The sequence below is a fragment of the Cladophialophora yegresii genome (assembly GCF_000585515.1).
Source record: "Cladophialophora yegresii CBS 114405 chromosome Unknown aczIN-supercont1.7, whole genome shotgun sequence".
Lineage (NCBI taxonomy): Eukaryota > Fungi > Ascomycota > Eurotiomycetes > Chaetothyriales > Herpotrichiellaceae > Cladophialophora > Cladophialophora yegresii.
The window spans coordinates 319,769-335,794 of record NW_006913051.1 but is presented as its reverse complement, the minus strand read 5'-3'; the positions used below and the strand labels follow the sequence as shown (position 1 = coordinate 335,794).

General features: G+C 54.5%; 5 protein-coding genes across 5 annotated transcripts; 3 read left to right on the top strand and 2 right to left on the bottom strand.

The window, feature by feature from the left end:
• Positions 1-630: 630 nt before the first annotated feature.
• A1O7_09256 (uncharacterized protein) lies at positions 631-1,800 on the bottom strand (the record flags this gene model as incomplete). Its single annotated transcript, XM_007763245.1, has 1 exon — positions 631-1,800. The coding sequence occupies one exon, from the start codon at positions 1,798-1,800 to the stop codon at positions 631-633; it is 1,170 nt and encodes a 389-aa protein (XP_007761435.1).
• A 1,244-nt stretch (positions 1,801-3,044) lies between these two features.
• Positions 3,045-6,458, top strand: A1O7_09255 (uncharacterized protein; the record flags this gene model as incomplete). Its single annotated transcript, XM_007763244.1, has 1 exon — positions 3,045-6,458. One exon carries the CDS (start codon positions 3,045-3,047, stop codon positions 6,456-6,458), a length of 3,414 nt encoding a protein of 1,137 aa, XP_007761434.1.
• A 607-nt stretch (positions 6,459-7,065) lies between these two features.
• Positions 7,066-8,682, bottom strand: A1O7_09254 (uncharacterized protein; the record flags this gene model as incomplete). The annotated part of the gene is made up of 1 exon (XM_007763243.1): positions 7,066-8,682. The coding sequence occupies one exon, from the start codon at positions 8,680-8,682 to the stop codon at positions 7,066-7,068; it is 1,617 nt and encodes a 538-aa protein (XP_007761433.1).
• A 1,683-nt stretch (positions 8,683-10,365) lies between these two features.
• On the top strand, positions 10,366-11,346 carry A1O7_09253 (uncharacterized protein; the record flags this gene model as incomplete). Its single annotated transcript, XM_007763242.1, has 2 exons — positions 10,366-10,431; positions 10,504-11,346. The coding sequence occupies 2 exons, from the start codon at positions 10,366-10,368 to the stop codon at positions 11,344-11,346; spliced, it is 909 nt and encodes a 302-aa protein (XP_007761432.1).
• A 2,558-nt stretch (positions 11,347-13,904) lies between these two features.
• A1O7_09252 (phosphoribosylamidoimidazole- succinocarboxamidesynthase) lies at positions 13,905-15,737 on the top strand (the record flags this gene model as incomplete). Its single annotated transcript, XM_007763241.1, has 1 exon — positions 13,905-15,737. The coding sequence occupies one exon, from the start codon at positions 13,905-13,907 to the stop codon at positions 15,735-15,737; it is 1,833 nt and encodes a 610-aa protein (XP_007761431.1).
• Positions 15,738-16,026: the final 289 nt, after the last annotated feature.

The window sequence follows — 16,026 nt, the reverse complement described above, 5'->3', positions numbered from 1 at the left end:
AAGCTCGCAATACGTGTCTCCCTTTCGCACGCCTGCGGCCAACGTGGCCCCTTCTTATACATCAGTCTCTTGAGGCAAAGGGCACAAAAGTTTTTCTGGCGCAGTAGCATGCATCACATGGTGGGAAAACAACAGCGATTTCAGGAACTTGTTACGAGACATCATCGTCACTTCCCCCGCAATTGGATAGCCGCCCGGTGCCTGGATGGAGCCTCGCTGGGCCAGCTTGACCGCATCGATGCTAGCAGTCCCCAGGAACGGGCGCAGCCCTATCAGCTGCCCGCGTCGGGACGCTTGTGCCGCCACTGCACCGCTTAGCATCGGAGCGAATGGGATTTGGTCCTGTTCAAACAGCCACTGAGATCGGACAATTGTGAAAAGAGGCCAGGAAGAAATCCAAGTGATTCTGCAGAGTAACATGAGACGGAAAGCGAACGGACGCCATAGCCGTGGTTGGGCATAATCCTTCAGCCCCTTCATCTCATATGCATTGCCATTCCTCTCAGCCCTCCCTGATCATGTCATTCATATCCAAACAGGAATTACACATAATACACGATTCCATAATCCCCAGTCGCAAACCCTCCACGCGAAAACGCCAACAACGCTACCCAAATGCACCGTCTACCCTCATACTCGTGGCCTATGCTCAATAGCTTCTTCCTCTCCATCAGCCGTCAAGCTGCTACTTGCGCCACCGTGTCTGGTCGAATCCAGCTCCCCGTCCTTGTCCGGGTCGTAGGATCTGATTCTTTCCAGCTGACCGGAGCGTTTCGGGCTCGAAGATGCATTTCTGGTCTTACGGGCCTCGTCTTCATCGATAGATTGGCCGTGGGCCGAACCGTCCTCCGCCAACAGAGCGCCGTGTTCCCCGTCTCTTTCACGCTCACCGTGCTCCTCATTGTCGAGTTGTGGCCCGTTCTTCTGTTTAATAAATGTGTCGATGATGTAGTACTGAAGCGCGTTCATGATGAGAGGGAATATGAACATGACGAATGCAATCTGTACCGCTTCATTGCCCTCGGTCCAGCGCAGGGCCCAATCTCCAACTCTCCCCAGCCAAGGGCAAAGTTGGAAAATGATGAAGACACATATTTTCATGCCGATCAGGCCCAAGAAGTAAAGCAGGCACTGTTTGGCCCACCAGCCAGCCTTTGGGGGCGTGCCATAATGGCCTGACTCGATCGATTCTGGCGGCCGCGCCAGAGGTGTGTAACTCGCGCCAATGGTCAAAATCTTTAGTATGCCAATCAAGATGGGTATACCGACAGTGGTGTCGATAGCCAGGTTGAGTAGGTAGAAAGAACATGGATTCGGTTGGTATGCGTCTGTTTCTTCTGCTGACAGTGTAGTCACTGCTGCGTTGACAACGCTCTCGCCGATCTGTCCAGACGAGAACATGGACATAAGAAGGTTCAACAAATGCAGAAGAATCGACCCGACAACCTGTTTAGACACATCAAACGACCAAACCTTCAAGGGTCGCTGTGGCCTTTCTCTCCATCTCTTGAAGACCAAAGATAACAGAGCCAAAGCACCCAGCGCTGCCTGAACCAAGATGGCGAAAGAGCCTAGCAACTTGCATTCGCCACTACTCTCGTCGTCGGACGTGGGGGCAGCAGGAGACTTGGTTGGGTTGGGAATAGAAGCCGACGTCTGTGACAGTGCCGCCGTGGCTATACTGAAGATGAGGGACGTGCCGGTCATTTCGAGGCTCAGTGATGAGGAGGTTTGGAGTGCTGAAACGATGTCATGGTCGAGTTGCGCTGCCGGCGACGGAGGTAGTCCAGGAGGGTGCATGTGCGCAATGAAGGAGGGCACTCTAACACAGGCCCATATGGTAGATTCGGTGACAATATGTGTCAGCCTGCTGGCACGACGCGTGGTCTAAAGGATTACAAAGTTTCTTTGACAGAGGCGCAGGAAACCTTGACAGGCAGCGTTTGCCTTCAGCAGGCGGGGGTGGAAGCCGCTGCCAAGCGACATCGTCATTCATTCGCGACGGGACTCTCACCTACTGTATGGGGTAAGCAACCTTGACCTTTTGATAACTGATGTAGCATTATCACGAGTGATACCTGAACATTCGTCTCTAAATGCGTACGATACTGAGAGCATATCACTGTGCTTCTTGAGCTCCTCCGTCCACCTAGGAAAGTAAAGACGTTTCTATCACGAAAATCTGGCCCATATGTGGTGGTCGGCTCACCCCGTTGTGAGATCGACCTTACGAACAAACAGCCACCTAACAGCCTTCTCCCTCGTTTTGCAGGTATCCTAAAGCAAACACCGTCCTTGGGCAGAATATTACCCATCAGTGCCACCACAGTGCTGCCTGGTTCTGTCTGTCCGGGTTGCCCCCGTTGATAATGCTCAGCGCGATAATGTCATCTCAGCTGCACACGATGAGGCATGAGCGGGATACCCATGATACTTGTGTACGCGATTGAGCCCACGGCAAGTCGATATCGTTTCTGAACGATCCCGGCTGTCAACAACTCCACAAAAGGCACCTATTGCAATTCAGCTGTGCCACCATTCCAATGGCAAATCTTCAGCTTCAAGGCTCGGGACGCTGACCTTCAAATCTTAATTTTGTGTCCCAGCGACCTCATGACAGAGATAGACGAAGGAAGAGCAGTACGTACGTGTCTGGAGTCCAACTTTGGAAATGCCGAGGTTAGGACGTAAGTACCTACCTACCTAGGTACCCCTCCAGTCTACTGCCAAGGGTTGGGGAAAGCTGCTCGCCGCTCATCCTCCTCTGGGACAAACTAGGGTGTCGCGCCATGGGAGCTGGCGGCCGTTACGGATACTTCTCTGAAAGTGAGGTTGGTCAGAGCACTCAAACTGCTAGACAGGCGTGCTTGATGGGGACATCGTCGAATTCAGCCGAGCAGCCGGGGACCGCGGTAACAGTTTTTTGGAGTCCACATTCATGAACATTGCAGACACCTGGAAACGCGACAAAGATCATTAGTGTGCGAGACACACGACAGCTATCCATCTCCAGTAGATGACCGCCTTAGTGGGTTGCGTCCAGGATGTTGTCTTCTCAACCCATCAAGATTCTCATAGCCAATCGATCCGAGATAGCATGCCGCCTCGTCAGGACGTACTCGCTCTACTCCAGCATCCACATAGTAGCTCTGTTCACTCCCTCTGAGAAGGATGCGGCACACGTGCGCCTTGCAACCTCATCAGTTGCCCTCCCAGGAGAAGGTCCACGTGCATATCTGGACGCGGCCAATATTGTGGACATCGCGAAGAAAGAAGGATGCTGGGGTATCGCACCGGGCTACGGCTTCTTGTCCGAAGACGCTGGGTTCGTGAGACTATGCGAGGATGAAGGCATCGTCTTCATCGGACCATCGAGCGAGCAGTTGGCACGACTTGGAAACAAGATCAGCGCGAGGTCATTAGCGGCAGATGCAGGGATACCGGTTCTAGAGGGCACGACGACCGTATGCGGTCGAGGTTCCTCCATCGCAGAAGTACTGGCGTTCGCAAAGAGCCTAGGCCCAGCCAGCAAAATCATTCTGAAGGCCGCAGCTGGCGGCGGAGGGCGCGGCATCCGCATCATTGATGACAGTACGGACGAGCAAGCCATCCGCTCGGCTTACGAGGCTTGTCAGCGAGAGGCACATGCATCCTTCGGCGATGGGAGCTTGTTCGCGGAGCGATATCTGCACGGTGCCAAACACATCGAGGTCCAGCTTCTCGGAGACGGCACTGGAGAAGTCTGCCATTTCTGGGAAAGAGAATGCTCGCTCCAGCGCAGAAACCAGAAAGTCATCGAGATTGCGCCTTCGCCTTCCATCACGCCACGGCTGAGGCGAGCCATCATCGAAACGGCGGTGAAACTAGGGAAAGTAGTGAAGTTGCGGAGTCTCGCCACAATCGAGTTTCTTGTCGATGCAGCAGGCGGAGGCTATTATTTCATGGAGGCGAATCCCAGGATACAGGTCGAGCATACCATTACCGAACAGATCAATGGCATTGATGTAGTGGATTTACAGCTTCAGGTTGCCTTGGGACGCACGCTGGCAGATCTGCAGCTAACGCGGGAGCCTCCACCACCTCGACTGACATCCATACAGCTACGCATCAACGCCGAAAGCTTCACGCAAGATGGCACCGCGCAGCCTGAAGCGGGAAGTATTCGACAGGCACATTTCCCTCCAGGAGCGGGCGTGCGAGTCGAGACAGCTCTTGAAGGAGGCCGGTCGTATGCCGTGAGCCCTTTGTTCGACAACCTTTTGGCGAAACTCATCGTCACCTCTTCTTCGTACGAGTCCGCCCTGCGGCTCGCTCGTCGGGCCATCGACGAGACAAGGATCGTAGGATGCCGAACGAATCAGGCGTTCCTAATGGCTTTGCTGGATCTCCCAATCGTGCAAGAGGGCAAGAGCAACATTTTGACCATCCAGGAGAACTTCGTGGCGCTGTACAGCGCCACGCAGCAGATCGAAGACGCGTTGCGGGCTAAAGAAGGTGACGGCACCTCCGAAGAAACTAATACCTCACCAAAGGAGGACGCGGCCAAAATTGAGCGACCTGAAGGCTCTGAAGAGTTGCTCGCGCATATCACCGGCGTTGTCCTTTCCATCAAGGTGAGTGCAGGCGACAAGATCACTGCTGGCCAAGAATTGGTCATTCTAGCGGCCATGAAGATGGAACATTCCGTCCGGAGTGCCTACAATGGCGTTGTGGCCAAGGTGGCCGTCACGCAAGGGCAGCAAGTCAACGCCGGGGATGCCCTTCTCTTCACCCGCTCTGATGGCGATAATTCGTCTAGCAATACGGACGATCTAGCCGAAACCGCGAACCCAGAGAAGCTGCGGCCGGAGCTGACGGAGCTGAACGAACGCAAGGCCTTTCTACGGTACTCTGTCCGCGAAGAGGACGTCGCCAAGCGCCATGCAAACGGATACCTCACAGGCCGGGAGAATCTCGACTTACTCGTAGACAAAGATTCATTCAACGAGATTGGAGACCTTGTGGTCGCGGCACAGAGGAAAAGGTACCCCCTGTCCTATCTCATCGCTCGAACCAGCGGGGATGCCATCATCGTAGGCTGGGCGACGATAGACTCTCACCCAGTCGCAGTCGTCATTGGCGACTACCTCGTCCTTGCCGGCACACAAGGACACTTCCATCATCAGAAGTTGGACCGTATCTTCCAATCAGTCATTGATCACCCTGCGCCCCTGGTGTTGTACGCGGAAGGGGGCGGCGGAAGACCAGGCGACACCGATCACTTGGGCATGGCGGGCCTAAAGACGCCATCATTTGCTTTGCTGGGCGAGATCAAGGCACGAGGGATTCCATCTGTCGCAGTAGTGAACGGATACTGCTTTGCCGGTAACGCCGCACTCTTGGGGACATGCGACATTGTCATAGCCACAAGAGGCGGTTCCAAAGATGCGCCGTCGAGAAAGTCCACCACGATCGGCATGGGCGGTCAAGCCATGATCGAGGGTGGTGGCCTGGGCCGGTTCGAGCACGAACATATCGGTCCGGTCGACGTCCATATGCGCTCCGGTGGCATTGATGTGCTAGTGGACACCGAGGTCGAAGCCGCGCCGCTCGTCCGCAAGATTGTTGCGCTGTTCACGCATCCGCGGCTGCCACCGTCGGAGACGCGTTACACATCGGATCCTCTTCGCCTCCGCACCGCAGTGCCGCCCCTGTCATCTCGTCGCCGAGCCTATGATGTTCGTCGCGTGATCAACCTAGTTCTCGACGACGATAGCTTCATCGAGTTCTGTCCCGAGTGGGGCCTCTCGGTGCTCACCGGCTTTGGCCGCATCAATGGCCAGGCCATCGCAATCATCGCCTCCAACTCCTCATCCCCATTAGGCGGCGCCATCGACGTCACGTCCGGAGCAAAAGTCAACCGCCTTCTACGTCTGCTCATCCGCCTAGGCGGCATGCATCTCCTCAGTCTCTGCGATACCCCCGGATTCATGGTCGGGCCGGACTTTGAGCGCTCGACCGAAGCTCAAGGCGCCGGGAGCACGTACCGCTGCTTCGGCGACTGGTTCGGCAACTCGCAGGAGTTTGCCCTTCTCGGCGGCCGCGTGCTGGGAATCGTCCTGCGAAACGGTTTCGGACTGGGCGCGCAAGCGATGCTCGGTGGAGGGAGTTTGAACAACAGCATGTGCGTGGCGTGGCCGAGTGCCGTCTTCGGAGGCATGGGGATCGAAGGCGCCGTAAGGCTTGCGTACAGGAAGGAGTTGGAAGCTATCACAGATCTGGAAAAGAGGAAGGAAAAGGAGCAGGAGATGATCGATCACATGTACGACGAAGGCAAGGCCATCAACATGGCCATGGCGGCTGAGATCGACAGCGTGATTGATCCGGCTACGACGAGGAAATGGCTGGAGGCGATGATCAAGGTGTTGCCGGAGAGAGTGCCGAGCTATGTCAAGGCAAGAAGACGTGCGAAGATGTAAGAAAAACAGACATTTCGAAAGACTGGCGTCATGGATACTGGGTTGGTCCAATTAATTTGGCATCCAGTAGATATGAGGAGGACCCAGAACCGGGCCATATTGATCGCCCGCAATATTAGATTCTGGTAGATCAGAGGGTGTAGAGTATAGAGATAGGACTATATACGGAACGGGTCCATCGAAGACGATGGTGAATGAAGGGTGAGCGCAATGTAGGTGGGAGGAGAGGAGAGGGTGAGACGAGGGTGAGTGACAAAGTCAACGAGGATAAAAGCGGTGGGGTCTGGTTGAGTTCCAAAGGGAGCTACGAGCAGTTTTCAAGTCTTGCGAAGAACATGGTCTCGCATTTCTAGCTCAGTGATGCTATATCCAGCCGTTGTTACAGATATGTAGTACTGTGTAGGCATCACCAACCACGTCTATGGCAGAGAGGGTATCAATAAACCATCAAGGCACAGTGTCTTCCCATTCCCAAACGCCGGCGGCCATTCCGCAAGGAGTCCATGGTATCTCAAATGGGGTATCATGATGCAGTTTCATCAAAGGACGTGACTCGAGGTCAACACGAGCATAATCGACATCACATCTCCACCCTCATTCCGCTCGTCTATAGATTGCCATCCCCGTCCTCGTCGTCGTCAGGGTTGGCATGGGGTAGACGCCCGATCTTGTCTCCGCTGCCCAGCCAATTCTTGATCACGCACGGAGAAGAGTCCGCACCCTGGCAAATTTTCTTTCTCCCCAGCCGCTTGAACTTCGGTCCCAGAGGCCCATTGACGTAGTGATATTGACCTGCGAATCGGTACTGACGCTTGTCACCTAAAGGGTAAAATTTGTCACCCCAGCGTCCGGCGAAATCGAACCACCCGATGGGCGCGTTGGGTGTTCGGCTTGACGATCGAAGCGTGTCATTCTTGAAGTCATATGTATACGCATGGGAATTTAAGGCTGGGTCCCATAGTGGGCCACGATCGGTCAAGTCGTGAAGGATACCCCAGGGCAGGATATATGGATGTGCTCCGGGCAAGGCATACATGGCGTGGGTCCCATAGGCCGAGTATATCACCGGCCGTTTGCCGATCTTTTCGACGGCCTCGTAGCTGTAGGCCGAGCCAAAGTTGTGCTCACTGAAGAAGACGGCTTTTGGCTCACCATGCTGGAAACGAATGGCGGTGTGCTCCCAGTCGCCAACGTGATTGCCGAAACGGACGTTGAGTACGACATTTCCCAGATTGAAGCTGTAAAAGAAGAACCAAAAAGCGTCGACGATGCCATGGCCCTTGTTCACGGTGACGAGAACTGCAGGTGCATCGCTCCGACCGCCTCGTAGCCTGTTCGGCGGCGTGCCATCTTTAGGCGAAGCGATTGACCTCTTCAGTTCACGGTGTGGATGGCGTGCCGACGTGCTCTTCTTTGGTTGGCCGGACGCTGTCATTTGAAAGTCGTCATTTTGCTCGAAGCCATCGAGGTTCGGCGCAAACCATTCTTTTACGCCAGCCATTGCATTCTTCACACCCTGGAGATACGTCCTCCCTGGTTTGTGCACCCAGCCCTCATTGCCTTCAAACTGGTCATCTGGACTTGTTGGTCCCCTTGGTATGTTTTTCTCCCCCTCCAACCACTCTGGCCGCTGCTCCACGTTGTCGTTGCTAGTCAGAAACACCCAGCGGCCACGCTGCCACTGGTTCAATTCGTCAAGATTCTGCAGGGTGGGGTGTTGCTGTTCAGACTGTACGGGCGTGTAGTTCAACGTGGGTGTAATGTGGTAGAGGTGTTCGGCGATATCGCAGGGCCAAAATTGTTCCTGGGAATAGAGGTGAACCAGAGGAGCATACTCCATGACGTAGTCCGGAATCTCCCTCAAAACACGTTCGTCGGCGGTCCAGTCCTCAGGTCTATCATTACCCTCTGTCCAAGCAGTTTGCCAGTCCCAGTGAGAGCTCTGATCCACCAGGTTGTGTTTGAGGCTCGTCTTAGGCCGATGGCCAAACCTGGACCCTTCTGACGAGAGGTGCATGTGAAGCCCACCGCAGACCCCGAGCCAGCGGCAGCACTTCCTGTCCAGCCAGTATCGGGACGTGGCGATCCAGCGAGCCTCTTCCCGATCTTCATCTTGCCAGATAAATGCTTCTGGATGGGTTGCCTTCAAAATGCTGTTCGTGCACATGTAAAGTATGATGGTCGACAGCACACCAATGGTGGCCTTTGTCTTGACCTGCCCCATCTGCTCTGCTCCCTCCAAAGCCGTGCCGCTCACCGATTCATGTGGAGTAATGGGTTCTACAACTTCCTGTGAAGCAGACTCGACGACGACGGTGAGGGGAGAGGGATGTGAGTCGAGATGCGAGCCGAACGGCGCCTGCGCGGTAGAAAGAGCGTGGTTTTGTGCTAGACTGACGAGAGTCGCGGTGGAAGAAACACTGGGAAGTATCGAGGGTCCGGCCGAGTGTGTATGTAAAATGGGTTGGGTAAGCGGTGGTTGGCTGCCATGATGGTAGCCAGAGGCTAAGGCCACTGTACATCAGCGCGAACGCCGAAAGGATTAGCCTGATCATCACGAGGAAGGCAAGCTGACAACAAACGAAGGGATGTGATTTGACAAGAGCACCAAGCACCATGCGGATGTTACGGTCAGGACGGCAGCCCGGCCGAACAAGGCTCGGAATGGCAGCGCCAGTGACTGCATTGAGGAAACAGGCTTATGTGAGGGCAAGCCTATGCATAGGGAGCATAAAATGCAGGGCTCAAAGCTTCGATGGCTCCGCTGTGGGCTCCCAGAGAGTCGACAGCTCACTCGCACCGGCTTGGAGCACTGAATAACGATGCCACATTCCGCCGGCTTCCGCCTGCAGATGTGTAATACTCCGTACTCGTAACTCCGGCTGGGCAACAAACAGGCAATGAGGGGATTGACGTACTCTTTCAACTCGGATGGGCGATATGTGATTGGCCAAGTGGCCCCGGAAGCTGATCGATAGTCGGAACTCCGGGTTCTCTTGTCGTGGCTATCTTATCGGGGTCTTGGTGATGGGGGGGGGCGGGCAAGTCATGCTGCTGTTGCTGAATGAGTCAGAAGTTCGACGCTATAGAAGGGTTTCCACATGTGCTGAAACCACAGGCTATTGATGACTAGAGAGATGGAAGGGATGGGGTGAGGGTTGGAATTGGGAGGACCGGGAGTGACGGCGTCGACTTCAAGTTTCCAACTTTGCGAGTCGTGCCCCTCGTGATGCACACGTTGTTTCGCCTCGAGGGACTGACACCCCGATCCGTTAACTTGGGCAGCCTCGATTAACCAGATTAGGCCGTTGTCGCCCTCCTAGGCTTCCGGGCGCTAGGCTGTATCAGACCAGAGCCCATCACTCTGGATTCACCGGGCATGACTGGCGGGTTAAACTAGGCGACCAAGTTGGGACCTTATTACTTGTACAGGTACCGAATAGAGTGCCAGTGAACCAATCCGCTGGCCGTGGTTCGGCACCTTCCTACGTACTGAACTTGAGTTGGTTTACGGAGTACACGGTACAGCATCGCTTGCAGTCGTGGCTGTTTCACTCCTGCCATCAAACTGTTGGCGGTGAGGTGATTCCTTGTCCAGACCAACTTTTCAAATAACTCATGCCGCGAATAAAGCTAGCAGTTTTTAACACGTTGGAGCGGCCGTCTGCGATAGAGCGTCGGACAGCTGCAATGTGTGCATTGTCGAGGCCTCGGCGATGCTTAAGGCGGTGACAAGCGTTCCGGCAGTGGCGGCGGGGGTGACTTGGTGGCCAGCAGCTGGAAATGAAGCCCGCAGCCAGCTCTGTCATTTGAAATTTGGTTCCTTCACGTGATTGCCACAGTTCTCACCAGTCGATATTCGTGTCAACCACTCGTCAATGACGATCAACGAAGCTCCCTTTCGCAAATGGAACAGCCTGAGATTGACGACGAGGACGAGTATGAGTACGAGTACGATGAAGATGAGACAGAGGTAGGGTTTGCATTGGACCGTTACGTGCTTCTTGCGTCGTCTGATTGATCTTTCCTTACATGTTTGAAACAGACCTTTTACGTTGATATTGACCTCTCTTCTCTCAACCCGGGAATCAGAACACATGATGGCCCCGTCAGCATGCCCCGGACGGTGACTCCTGCAAAAAGAAAGATTGATGGCACTTCTGCACACACGTTCCACCCAGAAGAACCCAGTCCGGATCATGCGAGTGATCCAACAGAAGAAGCCCATGGCACACCGATGCAGGAATCACAAGATACGCCCGCCCACATTGCAGCGAGCGAGCAAGATCGATTCAAGCCCTATCAGGCACGTGTGCAGATTCTCGACCTGGACTCGGTCAATCCCATTGTCTCCTACCAGGGCGAAGTGTACAGTTGCAACTGGAGTGACTTGATGGGCACAAATATGTTTTTCACTCACCCAGACACGATTGATACCGCTGAAGCTTTACGATCAATGGAAGACTACAACCTGATTGGCACATCGCGAATCAAGCTTGTTGGCCATCAAGCCAAAATAATCAAGAGACCGACTGGACCTGAAGAGGCAGACGGTAACGTGGAGAACGGACAGCCGCAAGACAGCAACAACGCCCTGGCTAGTCAAAGGACCGAGGACCGAATCAGAGAGAAGCAAGCTTCTTTCTTGGAGAAGCTCAAAGAAATTCAACAGCGACAGAGAGAAGCTGATGTCGCTCAGTCACCCACAAATCAAGAGGAGCCATCGCCCGACCAGGTGGAATCGCAAGACCCCGTTAACGTTCAGGTCTTCGAAAGGGATGTAGATGCTCTCGTGAGGACACAAGAATCCAATTCCCAATCTGGTGCAAATGGCCCAGAGTCGACGGAGACTTCTCACAGAGTCGACAAGCCTCATGCGGAGGGCTAATGAGACTATGTGACATGACAAAATCCAAGTTATGACCGGCAACATTTTGTTGCCGGTGCCCTTGCCAGAGCTCCTCAGCCCGTATGGGCGAATTAAGATTGGGTATACATGACAATCCAGAAGTAAACCCACCAAAAACAAGACTCCTCTATTGCAGTACAACCATCACCGAAACATTGCAATCCGAACGCCGTGCTGGAAATCGAGGTTTAGCGGCTCTGTTTCTCACGAGTCCAGTGAACTGGCGATGGCGGAGGTGGAGGAGGATGGTGTTCGGGGTATTGTCGTCGATCAGAGGATGATGCGAACTTGGGCCGTGGAGATGCTTCGAATGCTTTGTGCATATCTCGGGTCGAGGTCTCCGAGGAGAGCACCGTCGAGCGATAGGAGCTGCGTTGCATGATGTCGGGAGACAGAGTGCTCAGATGAAACAGAGGCTTCGTGATCTTGGACTGTGGGAGTACTATAGAGAATAATCAGTATCGATTCTGATAGCCGAATATTAGGGGGGTGATCTACTCACACCGAGGGGGGAGACTTTCCGGTTGCTGGCGATGATCGGCAGTTACTGCAGGTACAAAAGACAAGGCTGAGGATGTGGTGATGAAACAAAATTCTTGTGAATGAGTTCGGTCGGCTGATGGATGAAGGCTACTTATGTCTGTAGGCAAGAGTGGTAATGAAGAAGGGGAGACCAGCGGTTCGAGGGAGCCTGGGTATCAAATACCCCTTTGCCAACAGAGTGGGAGTCCTGGCAAATGTGGTTCAGAAAAATCTAGCGGTCAAGGCGACGTGGGATTCACCTTTCAAACGAATCCGGCTGGATTGGCCCGTGCCAAACCCCCAACACGCCAGAGATTTCCCCGGAGCGCCACGAGCCACGCCGCGTCCGGGACGAGCAAATGGGACTGTTTCCAGGCTAGCTCGTTTGTATCAAAAGCCACTTGGTCATCGTCGAATCCATTCCTGCTTTCTTGTACTCCGGGGCCTTAAACTCTTTGTGCTGGCATTTGACTCGTTGGTCCTTAGGCTCTGAGACATGCGTGAGTGGCAAGCGTCGCTGGAATTTGTGAGCCGATTGATCGCCCTGCCTGTGCTGTGTGACTGGGCAATCGAGAACTGAGCGAGGTTGACGTGCACCCGATCGATTGAAAGGATCGAGAATGTGTCTCCCCATATCTCGCTAGGGGAGTGGGTTGTCACTCCCCCTTCAATATCGAGCTATCCAAGCTCCCCTGACAGCTTCGTAACGTGATTACTAGCAACACCATGGTTTCGGTACTTGCAACACTATAGAAGCTCATTTCCTATCGGAGTATCCATCCCACGTCCATATCACCCGAAAGGCAGAGGTCACCGAAGGTCGGCCGGCAATTCAAGTTTTCGATTGTTCTCATACCCTTGTCCCCGGACCCGGGTAGACCAAGGGAGCGAGCTTCGAACGCCGCCGTTGGTTACGCGGAATGCACCCGGAACCAGATTTACGGGGCACCCGCGCTACCGCCCCCGCGACGGACCTTGCCAAAGCAACGGCACGACGACGGGGATCGCGGCTGCACCGGACCTGGCCATCGACTCTTAGTTGGCTGCATGATGTCCCTCGTCAAGCGAGCTGCGACACTACAGGTTACCACGGTTCACAGTCGAGCTCGTTTGTGCCTTTGTAGAGGATTCCCTGCATTAGGAGAATGAGGAGTGCATCGGTCGCTGCCCAACCTAACTTACTGGCCCAGCTGAACACGAGTGGAAATATGCGAAGCAGCCTGAACACGTTGGCCAGCCACAGGTGATGCAAGAACAAGCAAGAGGGCGTCGCAAGCGAATGAGCCCCTGCGTGTCATGATCCACGGCACAGCATCCCTGTTCGAGTGCCTGGGTCACTGGTGTTGTGACTCGTATCACCCCAACGCTCGCCGCCACTTACCTTGAACGACGATGTGTGCGATGGTTGCAGCGTGATGATGCTGTACAATTACAAAGGTTACGCTTGTGCGACGTGTCTTACCTACTTCCCCGGATGCTTGCCCCAGGAATGTACATAGCGCACAGCCCGGCCTCAGGCGATGATTTCCTGCTTTCGGGAGCTCTACGAGTCTTTACTCCGTACGGAATATTTGGGCTGCAATTTTGTGTCGCCTCACTGGTGACACGAGTGCTTGAGCCTCAGGCCGGAGTTTAGGCTACAAGTTCTTCGCCAGTCATAAAATACTCCACCGTAATAACTACGGCAGAAGATCCGACCTCAGTCGCAGTTGCGCCTCGTACGCCCATGTCCGGAGATGATCGACCATGCAGCGAAGCTTCACCGAGCACAAGCGGTGGGCGTCCGCAAAAGTGAGGAAAGAAAAATTAAGAAGTAAGCGTAAGTAACCCAGCGGTGCACCAAGAACACAGCATATACTTGACTCTTTCTCTCTCAAGTAATCCACCATTTGGTCGTCTCCTTCGGTCCAATCTTACTCGTCCTTTGACGGGGAGATCTGGGAAACCCCCAATATTCTTATCTCTGTCATCGATCGTTCTCCCCTTTAACAAGCTAGCGCTTTTTGATACCGAGGATGGACAAGCATGTCATCGGTGTGCTGGGCGGCGGCCAACTGGGTCGCATGCAGGTGGAAGCGGCCAACAGACTGAATATCCAAATGGCCGTCCTTGATAGCGAGAATGCACCAGCCAAACAGATCAACCTGGTCGCATCTGACAAGCATGTCACCGGTTCTTTCGCCAAGGCCTCCGACGTCAAGCAGCTAGCAGCCAAATGTGATGTGATCACGTACGAGATCGAGCACGTCGACACCAAGGTGCTGGAGGAGCTGGAGGAACAAAGACCACATGTGGACGGCTCCACGTGGTCGAGAATCCAGCCCAGTTGGCGGACAGTGCGGACGATCCAGGACAAATTTCTACAGAAGCAGCACTATGCAAAATACGGCCTCCCCACGGCTAAGTCCATCGCAGTGGGCACTTGGCATCCCCAAGGCCTGAAGGACATTGCAGAGCAGCTGGGCTATCCCATGATGCTAAAGTCCCGGACCGAAGCGTACGATGGAAGGGGCAATTATCCGGTCCACTCGGTGAAAGACATTGAACCGGCCCTTGCAGCTCTGAAAGACCGACCTCTGTACGCCGAGAAGTGGGCAAACTTCAAGATGGAGTTGGCGGCAATGGTGGTGAAGACTGCACAAGAAGCTGATCTCGATAGCTGGGAGAAGAATACCCTCGCATACCCAACGGTCGAAACAATCCACGAAGACAGTATATGCAAACTGGTCTATGCCCCCGCTCGAGAGGTCTCGAAGCAAGTCGCGAAAGCAGCACAAGATCTTGCTCGACAGGCTGTGTCTACTTTTCTTGGTACTGGCGTCTTTGGAGTCGAGTTGTTCCTCCTCGATGATGACAGTCTGCTCATCAACGAGATCGCACCACGACCACATAACTCTGGCCACTACACAATCGAAGCATGCCATATGTCACAGTACGAGGCGCAGATCCGCGCTATTCTTCCAGGTTTGGCGTCAAGGATACCCGCTGGAGCGACAGAATTGACAGTGAAGGCGGCTATCATGTTGAATATACTAGGCGGACCGCAACCTGACTCCCATCTACTAGTCGCCCAGGCCGCTCTTGATGTCCCAGGGGCCAGAATCCACCTCTACGGCAAAGGTGATGGGCGACCCGGCCGGAAAATGGGCCACATCACCATCACGGGCTCGAGCATATCAGAGTGCGAAATCAAGATGCACCCTCTAATCCAATGGGCTGATGCCGTGCGCTTGCACCGCGACGACAAATCTTCTTCGTCAGCTGCCTCCATTGCAGCAACGCAGGCGGAGCTCCTCAAGAAGAATCCCGCACCATCTCCGCGACCACTCATCGCGGTGTGCATGGGATCCGATACCGACCTCGCCACGCTGCGTCCTGGCCTCACACTGCTCGATACCATGAACATCCCATACGAAGTCCATATTACCTCGGCGCACCGCACGCCGCAGTACATGCTCGACTTTGGCAAGAAGGCTGCTGCACGAGGCTTGAAAGCCATCATAGCAGCGGCGGGTGGCGCAGCACACCTGCCGGGGATGATGGCATCGGAGACACCTGTGCCTGTAATAGGCGTCCCTGTCAAAGCCAGCTCAATGGACGGCCTGGACAGCCTCATGGCTATCGTGCAAATGCCGCGCGGCATTCCAGTCGCAACAGTGGGGATTGGGAACAGTGTCAACGCAGCGATTCTGGCGGCGAGGATTGTGGGCAGTAGTGAGGAAAAGGCTAGGGATTGGGTGGCGGAGCATTTGAAGAAGATGGAAGAGGAGAATCTGGAGAAGGAGCAGCGGTTGCAGACCGAGGGGTGGAAGGTGTACAAGAAGGTGGACGATGGCAGGCATGTATGAAAGGCTTGCAAGTCTGGTCGAGTCTGCGTCGCAGGTCACTCTCGACGCTGCGATGTTCTTGTCCAATTTCAATCCCAGCAGAAGCAATCCACTGTTGCAATATCTGAATAGAACATCATCCTTCAAGACCAGACTCCTCCGGTCCGGCCCCTACTCCTTCCCTCACTATCCTGACACAAGATCACGGCCGCCCCGGCCCATGAATCTCTGGCTTCCCCCTCCAATGCTATGTCGCCGAATCGCGCCCGGGCCCTGGAGCGGTTTGTCGAGACCTCCTTGCGTGGTGCCA